Source organism: Papaver somniferum, chromosome 4 (genome assembly GCF_003573695.1).
Source record: "Papaver somniferum cultivar HN1 chromosome 4, ASM357369v1, whole genome shotgun sequence".
NCBI classification, from domain to species: domain Eukaryota; kingdom Viridiplantae; phylum Streptophyta; class Magnoliopsida; order Ranunculales; family Papaveraceae; genus Papaver; species Papaver somniferum.
In genome coordinates, this window is record NC_039361.1 from 75,574,943 (window position 1) to 75,591,988 (window position 17,046).

Here is a 17,046-nt window from a genome sequence, read left to right on the forward strand (position 1 = left end):
GATACAAACAGGCGAATGATTTATTATTTTTTTAAAGGAACAAGATTACTTCTTGATTTCATTAAAATAATAAGAATTCATACATCATCTTCAAATAAATCAACCATGAAGAACATGAAAAAATAAAAAGATTACATATCAAGTACATGGATTTCAAAGATAAATCTGATGATGCCGGAGTAATGGCTTGTGATTTAGTAACCTGCCATTTTGAATTGTCTTCTTCTTCAATAAGAGTTAAGTGTCCCAATCGGGAGTAATTGCGCAAAATATTGTTATCACAATCAATTTCGGTAGCCCTTGATCTTCATATAAATGTAAAATCATGTCATGCCGAAGTAGATTGCCTTGGATGAAATATCTAAGACGATTGATGCAATCGATTGAATCGCCACGAAGGCTAAGGAATTCTTCTTGGAAAGTATACAAGAAGTAATCTAAATGGCATATAAAAACCATTGCAAAATAAAAGAAATACACACTAAAAATCGTTGTATAAAAACGATTGTTTCATTTAGAAGTAATGTAGATATAATTACAAGTAATTGTACTCAAATCCAACCAGAAGATCTGAGAAAATCAGACCAAATCTGGTAGATTTGAGATATAGGAAACAATTTTTGAATATTTAGGAGAAAATGGTTACAAAAGTTGTTTTTCTTTTTGGGGTTTTTTGATGTTACCCCCCTACAAAATGATATTCTGGGGTTGCCCCCCTATATACAAAATCACTGGCTTTGCCCCCCTGTCACTGTTTCCGTCCATGACCAGTTAAGTTCGACGCGTGCGACTTACACACTTACGGGTTATCCTAATTCTTTGATTTCAGTGACCATCTTAACCTTGCAAATCTAACGGCCTACAACAACAGATCAAACAGTTCTATATGATCATTGATCTTTTTCTTCTCGTTCCCCACTTCCATTAGATCTTTTTTCTGTGTTAGGATCATAAGTCCTAATATCCTTGTAAACAAATCATGACTGAAATTTATAAATAATGCAAGAATTCCTGTAAACAAATTATCATGACTGAAATTTATAAATAATGCAAGAACTGTATGATTTATTGAATTTGTGTTCCAAAGTAGTTAACAATAACAAAAGTTACGTTTCATTTCAGAATATAATTCTGTTTTTAGGTGAACTAAATTATAAAACTTGTTAAATATTTTCATCTGATGGGTTGAAAACGGATTCCACAAAAGACTGTTTCCTTGTTGGGATCAGTTTTGGTGTGAAAACTTGTTGAATTGGTCTTGATGCACTTCGACTGTAACAAGGCAAATGCCCATGAACATGCATGTAGTTGTCCATTGTTGTGGATGTTGTTTGAATCTCTCTATGGGTAATCGAGTTGTGTGTTCCATCCTTAGCAGCAACAAAACCACCCCTTGTAACACTTATTCCGCCTCTAGTAGCAGCAGATCCTCCTCTAACAACAGTTAGTCCGCCTCTAGCAGCTACAGATCCTCCTCTAGCAGTACTTCGTCCACCTCTAGCAGCAACAGATCCTCCCCTAATAGCACTTAATCCACCTCTCCCCGTTGTAGTATTCTTAGATACAGTTATGAAAGGTGTCCTAGGTTGTACTGGTATCTCTGCAGCATAAAAAAATTAACTGCGAACATTGTAAAAGAAAAAACAACACACGTTTATTACTTGAGATGAAGATATACTTGGTGGTAGTTGACCAGTACTAGTTCTTTTTCCCCTGGTAGACTTTGGAGGTGCTCTTGGTTTTGGCACTCGTGCAGAATTTGTGCCCACAATTGGTGTTGAAACATCCTCTACAATTGGTGTTTCTGTTGGTGTTGAAACAAGATTATTGTTGTTCTTCTTTGCTTTCTTCTTCATCAACCTAACAGCTGGGGGTCACAAGCAGTTGCTGTCTCCTCATCAGTTGCATGTGTGGGAAGTCCTGTAAGTAATATAATGAATGAATATAGATAAAAAAATCAAAGGAAAAAGAAACCACAGTTTGACCTTAGTTTTAGGTAGAGGCCTTCTTTTATTTCCTTTCCACCCAGCTCCAGCCTCTGCCAATTCTTTCCTATGGTCACAGGTGGTTGAATAGTGTCCAGTCAAGCCACATGATCTTCATTGTTTAACATGACCCTCGACTAACGGTTCATTTTCATCTCTGTCTCTAATTCTTTTCAGTTTGGGTCTACCAACTTTTCCTTTGTAAATTGGTTTCTCAACCTTATGTGTTTCCTACATACAAATCAAGAACGATTAATTGCATATTAAGAATATTTTATTAAAGAAGTTCAATTAAATAAATTTTTTACCTTCGGCTTGTCCCACTCCCAATTAATTTGAGCTTCCATTGGATGGATAAAGCCTGAATAAACATCCATGTATGTACTTAATTTGTGGTAATCAGTACGCCACCTGCAAACCATATGGAATCATATTAGAAGCTATGTAGGCTACTGCATAAAGAAATAAGCACTTAATCAAAATGTACTTACTCAATCCATGGATCTCTTAAAGGAAGTATGACAACTACCGCATGTTCACATGGTAAACCAGTAAGTTTCCAAGTACAACATGAGCATGATTTCTGAGTTAAATTCACAATCCATCTGTTTTCCGTATTATCTTGAGTAACTTGATGAAGATGATCATCTGCCTCGTGGCAAGTGTACTTTCCAGCATGTGATTCAAGCCCATTTATTATCCTTGCCGCCCTAGGGACCAATCCGGCGTATCTACCCTTCATTTATTTTTCCCATCTCTTGCCCTTATTCCTCCTCTCATACAACAGATTCATCATCTTTGTATGAAAATTTTCACACATAGGTACTATGGGAATTTCTCTTGGCTTTAAAATCCAAGAATTAAAGCTTTCTGAGAAGTTGTTAGTAATATGCTCACAGTTTGAACCCTCATCGAAATGTGATCGTGCCCAAGTGTGTACATCTGCTTCATGCAGTTTTTCATATGCACCTTGATCATGTTTTTTCAAAGTCTTAGCCCAAACTCTATACTCAGACTTTGTATATGCTTTGGTTGTTCCCCATACTAAGTGTCTAGTGTGATCATCCTTATACATTTTTTTCAAGTTCGCCCATAAATGTCTAAAGCAATATATGTGGTAGTTGTAGGGGAACAATAATTCAACTGATTCTACAAGTCCTTTCTGTCTATCCGAAATAAAATTGATGGGTTTCTCATGCTCACAAATTAAAGGCTTAATTATTGTAAGAAATGCAGTCCAAGTTTCTCTATATTCTCCCTGACACACATAAATTGCTAATGGATACATTCCATTGTTTCCATCTAAGGCTATAGCTGCAAGAATAACACCTCCATACTTACCTTTTAAGTGAGTGTCATCTATTTCTATAACAGGTCTGCAACCTTTTTTGAACCCATCAATGAAAGGCTTGTAGGTAATACACAACCCAGTGAAACTATTGTCCGCATCATCAGTTGACACACTTGCAATTGAACCTTTATTATTCTTCAGAATTTGTCTACACATTTCTGGCAGAAGACTGTAAGATCCAGCATAATCGCCATAAATTTTCTCCAATGCAATTGTCCTTGCCCTCCAGCCCACCCAATATGTAATATCAATCTGAAACCTTTTCCAACCCTCTCTGATAACCATACCTGCATATGATAACACTCAACCTTAATAGAACACTAAGTTTAAATCAAAACACCAAATTAATAAATAGATGTTCATAAATTATTTAAAATACATACCAACTGTATAAGACTTTTTTTGGCATTTAAATACATCCTCCAATTCTGTAGAAATAAATCTACAATCAGCCATCTTGTTTTGCTTTCGGTTTCCAACCACGCATTCGTGCTCATCATTTAGTCTTACAACCTTTATTGTATGACCATCTTCTTGTTGTGATGCAGTACATCTCCACGGACACCCATGCATAGAATTATCACAAACAACTACCACTTTATGCCTCTCATTTTTCTTGAAAGTCATTTCAAATTACTTCTTAACTGCATGTCTTCTCAAAAACCTTCTACACTCATAGATAGCACCCCACAACTGACCCAAAAACAAATTACCCGTATCTTCCACTTTATTTTGTTCTTCTCCGCACTCAGCATCTTGGTATAAATCATCATGATTATTTTCTTCGCCTTGAAATTCATTGGTAGGTGGTGGCATGTCCATTTCCCTTTCAATGTCTTCAATATCTTCGTCTCTGTACGGATCAATTGAACAATCACTATCTGAATCTACACTATGATGGCCAGTTTCAACTTCTATATGGTCAATATTGACACTGTCATGTAATGTCTCATCACCGCCATGATCATTAGAAATCCCATCAATAACAGTGGGCCGAGGTATTACTTTAGGCCTCCCTTCATTCTCTTTTTCTTTCGTAACATCATTATTCACCTTATTCATCACTTCGTTCATTTCTTCTTGTGTCACGACACCTGAAACACCATCTAAAGAAGGAAACTCATCAAGTTCTTCTTTTGGCAAGTCCTCGATATCACGAGTGTCATCGAATGTAACTCCAACAGGTGGAAAAAATGTGATTTTTTTTCTTCTTTGATGGTCTTGGTTTCATCTTAGTTTTCTCAACAGTACCCCCATTAGCAATAATCATTTGCTCTACATTTGACAGACAACACATTCCCAAGATTACATGATCCAAAAATTTCCAAAAACTATCTTGATTCGCATCATTATCAGAATTGTCATCCGCGGCACGGTCGCTGTTACCACTAATACTATTAATAACTCTTTTCTTAGAAACTTTCTTTGTTCTTTGCTTCTTAGGAGTCGCATTAACAACAACAACAAAAACTTTACTACTCTTTCGCATGGTTGTGCTAGAATATAAATACATATACATCCTACCACTTGCATCTCTATCACTACAGTCCCACCATTTAACTAAATCACCATCACATTCGGCATACAATCTACGTCCTTCACTGAGAAAGCAACAAACATACCCGTGATCCTTTAACTTCCTTACCTTTCTTTCACATTCAGTTCTCAACATGTCCAAACTCAAGTTACACTTATCAATAGAAGGTAAAATAATCATACCTCCCCTTTTTGAATAATTTGTACATGCCCAACCTGTTGTGTATTCAGGCCTCTCATTCCACTGACCCCCATAATGTACCACAACAACCCTGCATAAAACAAAAAATACATTATAAACCAGAAATCATAACCACTTACTCCCTTCCAAAATGTCAAAAAGTAACACCAAATTATTGTCATTTCCAATCAATTAAGCCTTAAATTAAAAGTTGTGTATACAAACAAAAAACACTAATTTTTGATTGCAACCCATTGACCCATATATATACGTACATTTTGTGCAAGAATCTAATTTCTTTTTGATAACAAAATATGAACTAAACGAAAACTCGTACTCTACTCCTGTGATTTAGTAACACAAATCGTGCAAGGTACAAAACTAAACCCCAAAATCAAATATTGATTTCTTTTAAAACTTTTCTTTCGATTCCAGTACTGGAAAACTAACCTGGGTAGATCTTCTACTACTTCCATTGACATCAAAACATTAACCTTCAATCAAAATAATTACCACTAATATACTGATCACAGTAAAATAAGTAAAAATCCTAACTTTATTTTAGATTTTGACTAATAATCACGGTTCACGAGTACTTGACGAAGAAACCCTAGTTTTTCCATTCTTTTCCATCTCGCATAGAGTATGGGAAATAAAGAAAAAGAGTTTGTGTATACGAAACGTTTTATCAACTTAAAGATTAGGTTCCTTACGATATTAGTCGCTAAATTTGAAAGGTTAAGATGGTTACTCAAATCAAAGAATTAGGATAATCCGTAAGTGTGTAAGTCGCACGCGTCGAACTTAACTGGTCACTGACGGAAACAGTGACAGGAGGCAAAGCCAGTGATTTTATGTATAGGGGGGCAACCCCGGAATATCATTTTGTAGGGGTAACATCAAAAAAACCCCTTTCTTTTTCCTCGCGTTTTTAGGGGCCACTCAAAAGGATTTAGGGGCCAACAATAAAACAAAAAAGGTCACCCAAAGGGAAAATGTAGCCAGCCCTTATCTCACGTAATTCGTAATGACGAAATTACCCTTATATATTCGGAGGATATGATAACATTGTTACCCTCCGAATGCAATCGGAAGCCAAAATATTTCCCAGACTTCCGATTGTAGTCGGTGCAGTATTTCTTGGTTCGTGTTTTGGATTCAGCGTTAATCGGGAGTTAAATATATTACAAAACCTACCGATTATAAGTTGCCGCAAATTCAAATTTTGAAAGCTACCATAATCGGTAGATATGCTAAATCCAATACCTACCGATTATTGGTTTCTCCACATTCAACTTTCGTCAAATTAGCCGTTGGAGTTTTTGGGAAAAACAAAAAGAGCCGTTGGACCCTAAACCTATATGAAGAAACTCATATCTATCACCCCAATTGCACCAAACTCTTTCCTCTCTTCAGTTTTAATTTTCATAACAAAAAACATGGATATTGCTTTTGCCGAAGAAGAAGATTGTGCTATTTATAGAGCGTGGGTTGTGGTAACTACTCATGATCGTGTTCACAAGCTCCACAAATCGGAATCCGAAGAGCAGATATGGAACCGTATCTTAATGGTATTTGAGGCCTTAGATGGTAATCGAATTCGAAGATCATCCAATGACATTAAGATGAGAAAGAATGCGCTCGATAAGGAGATTGACAAACTTGAAGATGAGGAACGGTTTGTTAGGAACGCTTTCCTTGGTGGACGTATGAAACAACGAGTAAGTATCTCTGTAACTCCAACTCACATTAACAAAAGTTAGTACTAACTTATTACTCATTCGTAATTTCAGAAAAATATTGCGGATCGCCGGTATGTGGACCTCTACGGGAAACGATTTGAACATGAAGGATGCTACAAAATCAAGAGGGACAATTTCTATGGTCACTGGAAGTTATGATCTGTTTTAATACTTTTATGGTCAATTAAGAGTATGAATTTAGGTGCTTTTGACGAAATTGTAAGGTTAAGGCCGTTGAATTTTATGTAATGGATGTAATCGAGTATTATTAATATAAAAACTAGCCGATTATACGAAATCGGTAGATTATTTTTGTTAAACAAACTACCGATTGTAATATTCGGTTATGTTATGAGTCAACTTTCTTTCCGATTATGGTGTTGTTTGGTTCCGATTGTAATATTCGGTTAGAATAATCGAAAGGGTAATAAAAACTAAACTTCCGATTATGGTTTGTTTTGAACTTGTAATATTCGGAGGATAGGTTTTTTGTAAAGTTCCGAATGTACGATGGCCCAAAAATCAGAATTTGGGAAAAACTGATACTTTTCAAATTATGAAATTGAAATAATCGGAAGTTAAACAGTTACCCAAACTTCCGAATATGGGCTGTCTAACCTTCTATATTGGCCCTTGGAACCACCTAGATCCATGGCGTGGTTTGTTTTGAACTTGTAATATTCGGAGGATAAATTTTTTTGTAAAGTTCCGAATGTACGATGACCCAAATATCAGAATTTGGGAAAAACTGATACTTTTCAAATTTTGAAATTGAAATAATCGGAAGTTAAACAGTTACCCAAACTTCCGAATATGGGCTGTCTAACCTTCTATATTGGCCCTTGGAACCACCTAGAGCCATGGCGTGGTTTGTTTTGAACTTGTAATATTCGAAGGATAAATTTTTTTGTAAAGTTCCGAATGTACGATGGCCCAAAAATCAGAATTTGGGAAAAACTGATACTTTTCAAATTTTGAAATTGAAATAATCGGAAGTTAAACAGTTACCCAAACTTCCGAATATGGGCTGTCTAACCTTCTATATTGGCCCTTGGAACCACCTAGAGCCATGGCGTGGTTTGTTTTGAACTTGTAATATTCGGAGGATAAATTTTTTTGTAAAGTTCCGATTGTACGATGGCCCAAAAATCAGAATTTGGGAAAAACTGATACTTTTCAAATTTTGAAATTGAATTAATCGGAAGTTAAACAGTTACCCAAACTTCCGATATGGGATGTCTAACCTTCTATTGGCCCTTGGAACCACCTAGAGCCATGGCGTGGTTTGTTTTGAACTTGTAATATTCGAGGATAAATTTTTTTGTAAAGTTCTGATGTACGATGGCCCAAAAATCAGAATTTGGGAAAAACTGATACTTTTCAAATTTTGAAATTGAAATAATCGGAAGTTAAACAGTTACCCAAACTTCCGAATATGGGCTGTCTAACCTTCTATATTGGCCCTTGGAACCACCTAGAGCCATGGCGTGGTTTGTTTTGAACTTGTAATATTCGGGATAATTTTTTTTGTAAAGTTCCGATTGTACGATGGCCCAAAAATCAGAATTTGGGAAAACAAATTTTGAAATTGAAATAATCGGAAGTTAAATTAGTTACCAAATCTTCCGAATATAACACACAAATCATTGTCATTTGAACTTGTCTAACTTAGTTACCCAAACAAATTTCCGAATGTACAACAAAATCATTGTCATTTATCTGCTCTTCTTTACTTTACGACCGTGACTACCTCCCAGTCCTGCACGACCACGGGTTTGAGCACCTTCAGTTGGAGCAGCTTCAGCGCTCGATGAAGCTCGAGTTCTTTTACCCGTCTTTGATACTGCCACCTTGGGCGGATGCCTCTTCGTGACTTTCTCCCCAAACTGGGCAGCATAATCTTCGTTATCCATATTATCAACTATCTCTAGCCTCTTTGATCTTCTCAGCTGGCATGGGATCTCCGCTCTTCAGGCATGCAGTTAACATTTTGGAAACACGCTTGAACCTATTCACCTGTTTTTTATACGTAATGACATAACATCAAACGGTAATTACCTAAGATTTATAGGAATCATATAAAATGAACAAAAATATAAGAACACGCACCAGTCTATCATAACCAGCTGGTTTGTCTTTGATGATACAATTATAACTTGAACCCGCCGCAGTAGTGTTGGATTTGATTTCACGGATAACCAAAGGATGTGATACCTTGTTATACCAAATCATATAGTCTGGAGAAATTTCATCACCTCGGTTGGTTCGTCTACCAGTGTCGATAATGAAGTCATTCCTCTTATCCCAGTTATCAAGAACAGTAGGTGGGCCTGTGTGAACAATTGTAAGATTATCACCACTAGAAGAGCACAACTCCAACTCCAATTTGTAGTAATCCCCCATTTTCTCCAGAGGTTGTTGTTGTATATACCCGTGTTGTCGCATCACCCTAGAGGGGTTATACATCACATATCCTGTAGGGTGCCACAATGGTCCAAAATAAATGGACAAGTCAGACCGAAAATTTATATGCCCACTGGCTCGATCTTCCTTGTATGGATCAAAGCATACTCCGAGGCCTTCAATTGGTCCAAAATCTCCCTCATGCGAATCAACTGCTGCTCTTTTGTCCTAGAACGGTTGTCTTCAAATATATACTTTGTTCCTCTAGGAGTACCTTTGCACCACCCCGGGTTCTCTCCGGCCAACTTCAGGATAGGGAAGTGGTCATAGATCCATGCCTATATACATAAGAAATCAAGTTTTAGTAAATAGATTCTATAACTGGCATGCCTCCTAAACTCTGCTGTTGTTGTCTCTTCATCCCAACCTAAGCACTTGTTAGTTAGAGAATAAAGTTGTGCCCAACTTAACTGCTTTGTGTAGTTAAACTTCACAGCTGTGCCTTGGTCGGGAAGGTTAAGAATCTGCACAACATCATCCGGGGTGATCGTCATCTCCCCAAACGGCATATGGAAAGTATCGGTCTCAGGATACATTCTCTCCACGAACGCCGATATGGCCACACGATCATGTTCCAACAATGAATTCTCGGCGGCATTAGCTAACCCCGAGTTGGCAACAATTGTCTTGAACCTTTCACATTCACCGGATAAAGGCCACGCAAGCATTTTTGTTGGTGCGGCGGTAGGTTTGAGTAGACGGACCGCATCTTGATGATCCTATTAAAGTACATAAAAAAATCCTTAATACAAGTATTACGATATAACACATAGACAATACATTAATAAAAAATAGTAATTTTATTACCTCGGTTTCATATATTTCTCTGGCCCATGAGTCTTTGTATCCAAATAGCAATTTTCCTCCATCCGCTGGTATTCCAAGGATTGTGCCTGCTGGAATACCCTTCTTCTTCAAGTGCTGAGGGACAAGATGTGATGTTTTCTTAGCAATATCCTTCCTTACAACATCTTTTCCTTTTTTGGATTTTTGGGTACCACTTGGTTGTCCTTCTTCTTCTACTCTTGCCACTGGATCAACTGGTTCAACACTTGGTCCTGCACTTTGTTGAGCGGCTTGTTCAACACTTGGTTGCACCCCTTGTTCACTACCTTGTTGTTCAACAGTTGGTTGCACTCCTTGTTGACTGCTTTGTTCTTGTTCGCTTTGTTGAGCACCTGAATTATCTTTGGCACTCCTTTCCCTCCTAGCACTAGCTGTCACTTTCTTCCCCCCTTATCGATTTTGTCTAAACAACAAAGAAAGGAACAATATTTACAAACTATACAATCGGAAGACAAAGTATGGAAATATAACCCGAATGTACACATTCGGACGTAAGAAGACACATATTGTTCCCGAATACAAAACAATCAGAAGCTAACTAAACATATTTGCAACCGAATATACATCAATTGGAGTTCAGAAGCTGTAAATTTTTCATCCTACACAATCGGAAGACAAAGTGCACATCTATAACCCGAATGTACAAATTCGGAAGTAAGAAGACACATATTTTTTCCGAATGAAAAACAATCGGAATATAACTAAACATGTTTACAACCGAATATTCATCAACTGGAGTTCAGAAACTCTAAAATTTTATCCTACACAATCGGAGGTATAAAACATTATATTGTCTTCCGAATAAATACTGGCCCCAAAATGGGATTTTTCCTATATCAGAAATTTTGAGATTTTTTCAATATATACATTCGGTAGTGAGTGTTCTTCCGAATACTTTGTGTCTACTTAAATATATTCGGTAGCCAAAAAATTCATTAAACTACCGATTATTAGCAGTTTGTATCCAGGAAGATATGGCCACCAATATTCGGCAGATAATCATCAAATCTTTCTCCCGAATACTGTCGATGTTCTTGAAAAATGAAGAACACGACTACATTCGGAAGTAAATGAGCATGCATATCGTCCGAATCTGGATAAATAACCGAAAACCCTAGAAAAAAAATTTCTCGATTCGACGAATTAAAGCGAAATAAACCCCAAAAATGATAGATTCTTACCTAATTGGGGCCATTTGAAGTTGACGAAGTGTTTGAGTCTCGGAATCGCCACCAGCGACTACATTGCCGGGTACTTCTTCTTCGCGTTCTTCTTCATTTGCAGCAAGAATTTCTTTATTTCTTGCTAAAATTCCAATGTTTGGATCGATACCCCGAGCAACATTTTTGGTTCTAGGTCTGTGGGTTTCATTTCTCTTATCCATTGTTTTATAATCGAATCGACGATGTTTTGATTTTACGATTCGCGGCGATGTTTCGGTTGAACGAGGAAATTTTTTTTTCTTCCACAATCGGAAGATAATATGAAACTGGAAGAAGAAGAGTTGAAATGAGTAGAATTGTTTTTGATTTGGTTTTTATACAGTTTTACCAGAAGGGCATTTATGTAACTTCAATATCATATAGGGTACCCCTTAACTAGAGTCTTTGGCTGGGTATAAATTGATGGCCCCTAAATCCTTTGGGATGGCCCCTAAAAACGCCGGGTTCTTTTTTGCAGAGAGAAGGGGAGGAGAGAGCGAATTCTTTGGTTTTTTACAACATGTGAATGAGTAAAAAGATAAGTGGAGGACGTGTCCATTTAGCCCACCACGTGGTTCGTGATAAAGAGAATAATCGGACGACGACGAAGGAGGAGTCCTTCTAATGCGGTCCTCTCCGTCACAATATTTGTGCAGAATAAATAAAATTAGTTTTTCCATTTTACCAATTTCATGAAATTAAAATGAAATTCGAGATAATCAATCAAATTGATCATCAACTTCAATCAAATATAACCAAACAAGCAAATCAGCTGTTCAAAATTGTTCAAAATATCCAGCTGATCGATCGGAATCACAGTTAGCAGATTGATTTTTTATGAGAAACAAAGCTCCCATTTACAAGCTTTGTAAATTTTCAAATTTTGCTGAACTGATTCGAAAATTTCGAATAGTAGGCTAACCTGAAAAATCGCAACTCTTGTTTCGATCTATCTTCTCTCTCTACAAGGTATTCTTTTTCCTCGGATTTGCTCGATTAATACTATAATCGTTTCTGTCAAAAAGAAAAGAAAACAGTGTTGCACTCCTATATGTTTGATAAAATGCCTCAATAAACTAATTGTTATGTTCCTTAAGTTTGATTTTATTCTTAGATTTTGAAGAGCTTTTGATCAATTGGTTTTGTTTATTTAAGGTTTTCTCTAATAGTCTTCATATTGATATTTAAGTTGTGATTCCTGTGCGTAAGAGTATACTCAATAATTTGGTTTAGGTGAATGATTATGCTACTCTTTCAAGGACTAGCCTGCTAACATTTCTACCGATAAACTACTCATACGTTGAGCATAAAGATTAGTTATTTGGAACTTCAAGTTGGCAAATTGGTTTATTCTGTGAGTCATCTAATGCGTTACTGTTCATATATATAAGGTATTGGTGTTGGTGTATTTGATGGTGATTTTGACATAGAGGAACAAACTGTTCTTTTAGATCCATCTACTATGGAGTTTACGAAAGTACATGTTTCAACGAGTATGCATATGAGCATGGGTATATGACTTGTTTGGTTAGTTTTCTGCTATTCCAGAGATTAGGTGTTAGTGCTATAACTAACTGAACATGTGGAGTTGATATGCAGGTCCATCTATTCGTCGGTCCCCACTGCTGCAGCAGTTATCTAGTGATTTCTTAGGGTTCGTGTACTTATCACATTGCGAACAGATTTTTCATCATCTTGTGAGACTATGAATGATACAAAGAAGTAAAGATGGTAGATGATCGGGGAAATGGTTATCATGAGGTTTGTCGTCATGTTCCCTGTCTCTCGACCAATTGCATATTTCTTCTTCCGATTCCAACAACAACAACAGATTTTGGGATCTCTAAACACGAATTCGAATTGGGTTAAGAATTTTTCGATTAAAACAAGAACTATTGCTGCTTTCATTGATTTGATGGTTGAGTTCATACAAAATTCTATTTGAATTCACAGCAACACAAGATGGAATTTGGGGGTTCTTTGTATGGCTTCGTTTTAAGAGTAAAATTGTAAAATCAGTTGAGAGAACAGATGTTACGGCAGTGATTGGAGCTGTTTTGGTTCGAATGGGATGGAGATGGCAAAGAGTGTAGGTCGAATTTGCAGAGATGAGGACCTAATTGATTAGTTTTGGTTCTTAAAAACATTTAGAGACTTTATGCATGTTAACTTCTTTTTCTTATTCATTGTATGGGCTGTTGTAGTTATAAATGAATTGATGATTTATGATTTTCAATAGATGCAATCCCAAATTGGATTGCCAATGGTGATTTCTTGACCGGAGAAGGTACCCTCCAATAGGTGGGCGATCTTAACTGTTCATTATTTGAATGGATTTAACACCGTACGATTTAACTAGGTAATGACTCGGGCACTTAACACGCCAGGTCCTTCTCACACGATTCAGGGGTTTAACCAGGTCCTTGTTACACAATTCAGGGGTCGTAATGTCTTTTCCCAAGCCTGAATTAGTGCCACGTGCACAGTAACGTCTGTTACCCATTTTTTTGAAAAAATAGGACGAAATAGGTCAAAGTATTGGTGGAAGCCATGGAGCCTGGGGACAATGCATAGGAGCACTAGACTCAGAACAGGCTGAAGCATTGGCGGCTTACGAAGCAATTAAATGGGCAAAGGAGAAAGGAATTACACACATACATTTGGAGGGAGACAACCAAAGTGTATTGAATGCAATCAATAGGATTCAGGGAGCAGTCAAGTGGACCAATGCAGGCATAATAGGAGACTCTATTTATCTTCTTAATAGTTTTACCATATGGAAGTGTAGTTTTATCCATCCCGAAGGAAATAATGTTGCAGACAATATAACGAAAAAAGCTCTTTCTTTTCCTGGTTCACAAGAATGGCATCTTAATATGCCATCTTGGCTTATGGCTGCTATTGCAGTTGATGAAACTCGATTAGCATCTCATGCTTAATTCAATAATATTTATATTTCGTATTAAAAAAAGAAAGTCAAATTATGGGCATTAAATTAATAATGAAAAAAAAGTGGATATTTTTTTAATTGCATTTCCCCACATGGACATTTTATTGAAAACCCCTAAATTGAATGCTTCAAAAATAAACAAATAATAGATATTACCATTCTAATTAGTGAAAACGGTAAAATGATCATTTCACAAACAAATGCTATTAAGGCAGCCGAGTTTTTGTTCTCAGGGCGCCTCTATTCTGCGCACCCACATCCAATGGAGTGGGTGCTTCATCAATTTGCTTTGGTTTTATCCAAAACCAACTCGAAGAGATAATTATTGTCCTCTTTCTTTTTTCTTTCTCTCTGTTTCTTTCTCTTTATCCCCAGACATTTTTGTCAGAAAATCATTTCGCAGTTTTCGAATGCGGCACAATATATAATTTTATTTTAGATATTATCATTTTCTGTGGGTACCATATACCCTCGTGTGATAGCTTAATAGTTTAATAAATTGCATGCTTCAAGAAAAAAAAGATATTAGAGCAACTCCAATGGGCACCTCTAAACTAGTTTTTGTTTGTTTGTTTCATGTAGGAACTAGTGGCGAAACAAAAGTACTCTGGGACGTCAAGTAGAGAATTCAAGTTTTATGAATGATACTTACTTATGAAGGACAATCTTCCCAAATACAACCAAAAGAATTATGTTGTGATCCTCCTCAAGATGGAGACGAGGATTAAGACAACTGCCCTAGGATTTTAAGTTTTGTAGGTATATCCTTGAGACACCACTCATGGTCACCTAGCGATCTAAAGGCTTGATAGGTAATCAATCAGTATACTATCTTGTGTCGTATTTTGAACTTAATAAAATCATTTAAATCTCTTAGTTGAATTCGATGAAATTGATAATCTTCATTTAAACTTTAATATCTCGATCACAATACGAGTTAATTATTAATATTTAGTTTGAGCAAAATACCATGAATCACTCTCCTTACAAGTTTTGGCGAGCATCATGTGTTGCAAACATGTTTTCTTGTACACGATAACAAACTCTTTCTACATGGAGCATTATTTTTATTTCACCCGGACTAGTGTAAAGGAAGATTTATTACGGGTTTTAAATGATGCCCAAAATGAAGATCAGTGTAAGTCGAAATGTGAACTAAAAAGGTCAAGAAAGAAACGACTAATGGATGGCCGTTTTAAAACTATTGGAGACGTGAATTATTGTCCATCCGCTATCTCTTCCCACATAGATTCCCAAGTAACAGTGGACGTCTGCGGGACGAGTGGCTTTAGGCCAAGCTTTTGAAAGATGGGAAGGGGATAGGAACCTCCACTGGACCTACTCTAATACCACAAAATTTGTATTTTTCAAATGCATAGTAACAACTTCTCTTCTATTTTTTTTATACAATTTTCAATTGGATGATTGACTTTTTTCTTGTGTATGCCAAGCACAAGATAACAAAATGTAAGTAAAATTTTAGGTTTATTGAAAAAGGCATGACCTTTAAAATCGCGATTGAAAAATATAACTACTACTTGGTTATATAATTTTATATATATTAATAAAAAATTGTTACTATGTTTTCTAATTCTCATTAACATGGGTGTTATTTATTCTTTTTAGTCCCCAAACCCTCACCTATATCGCTCTCTCTCCTTCCCTCTTTTCTTTGCAAAAAAATTCTTGTAACTGTTTTCTCCTAGATCTTCAAAATCCTTTCTTTATCTCTACCAGATTTGGTCTGATTTTCTCAAATCTTCTGGTTGGATTTGAATACAATTACTTGTAAGTATATGTATATTACTCCTAAATAAAACAATCGTTTTTACAAAACGATATTAAATTTTTAGTATGTATTTCTTTTCTCCTATAATGGTTTTTTTCTTTTATTTTTTTTGGAGGAAACAGAATATATATTAAAATCAACTCTCAGAAAACCTGAAAGAATTTACAATACAACTTGGTGGCTCATTATAAGCTTACCATCTGTTTACATTATTAGAAATTGCACATTGAACTAAATCATGAGCAATAGAATTGGCGTCTCTAGGAATTGTCGTGAACCAAACTTCATTAAAGTCCTTCACACAGTCTCTGATTGACAGGACTGTATATCTAATACACCATGGTATTTCATCTGTGTTTCCCATAATAGCTTTAGGTATGTCAGAAGCATCACCCTCCATTATAATCTTGGTAACTTGTAATTTGCTAGCAATTGAAGACCTAATCTGTAAGCTTTTCCTTCTGCTGCCGTGGATGAAAAGGAATCAAAACAAACAACACCACTTCCTAGGAACGACCCAAAAGAGTCCATAGCCACTGCTGCCTATGCACTTCTCCCATTATGAAATGCTGCATCAACATTTATTTTTACGAACAGAGACGAAGTACGTTCCCAGATTGCTACATTGGATGGACTGACATTTAAATTTGGGAAAAAGTTTAAGGCATGATGTGAATCAAACATTTTAAAGTCTTGTAGAGAATTATTCACACATTTTTGCACTGAAGTCTAGACATTATTGAAAATGACATCATTTCGAACTTTCCATGTATTCCATATGAAGCAAGCACCCAAGTTTGACATAATTCCTTGATCTGGATGAGATATCCAACCTTTAACAATACTCATAGGATACATTCCATCGCAAATTTCTATAATAATTGGATTAGATTGATACACAGACCTTGCAATCTTCTTGATTGCAAATTGGACTGATATTGTGAACCTGGGTGTTAAATCTGCTTATATTACTTAAAACTTCTAATTTATCATGAAGAAAT

At 36.3% G+C, this 17,046-nt stretch overlaps 1 protein-coding gene and 1 long non-coding RNA gene across 2 annotated transcripts; one reads left to right on the top strand and one right to left on the bottom strand.

Moving 5' to 3' along the window:
* Positions 1-2,727: 2,727 nt before the first annotated feature.
* On the bottom strand, positions 2,728-3,963 carry LOC113272709. The gene is made up of 2 exons (XM_026522508.1): positions 3,720-3,963; positions 2,728-3,623 (listed from the first exon to the last, which is right to left on the bottom strand). The coding sequence occupies exons 1-2, from the start codon at positions 3,961-3,963 to the stop codon at positions 2,728-2,730; spliced, it is 1,140 nt and encodes a 379-aa protein (XP_026378293.1).
* Positions 3,964-11,914: 7,951 nt separating this feature from the next.
* LOC113273995 lies at positions 11,915-13,576 on the top strand. The gene is made up of 2 exons (XR_003322700.1): positions 11,915-12,275; positions 12,906-13,576. It is a non-coding gene; the product is annotated as an uncharacterized LOC113273995 (long non-coding RNA).
* Positions 13,577-17,046: the final 3,470 nt, after the last annotated feature.

Coding starts and splice junctions, on each gene's coding strand:
- LOC113272709 (XM_026522508.1), bottom strand. CDS start 3,963: ATGACTTTCAAGAAAAATGAGAGGCATAAAGTGGTAGTTGTTTGTGAT. Junction 3,624..3,719: donor AAAAAAGTCTTATACAGTTG/GTATGTATTTTA, acceptor TATCATATGCAG/GTATGGTTATCAGAGAGGGT.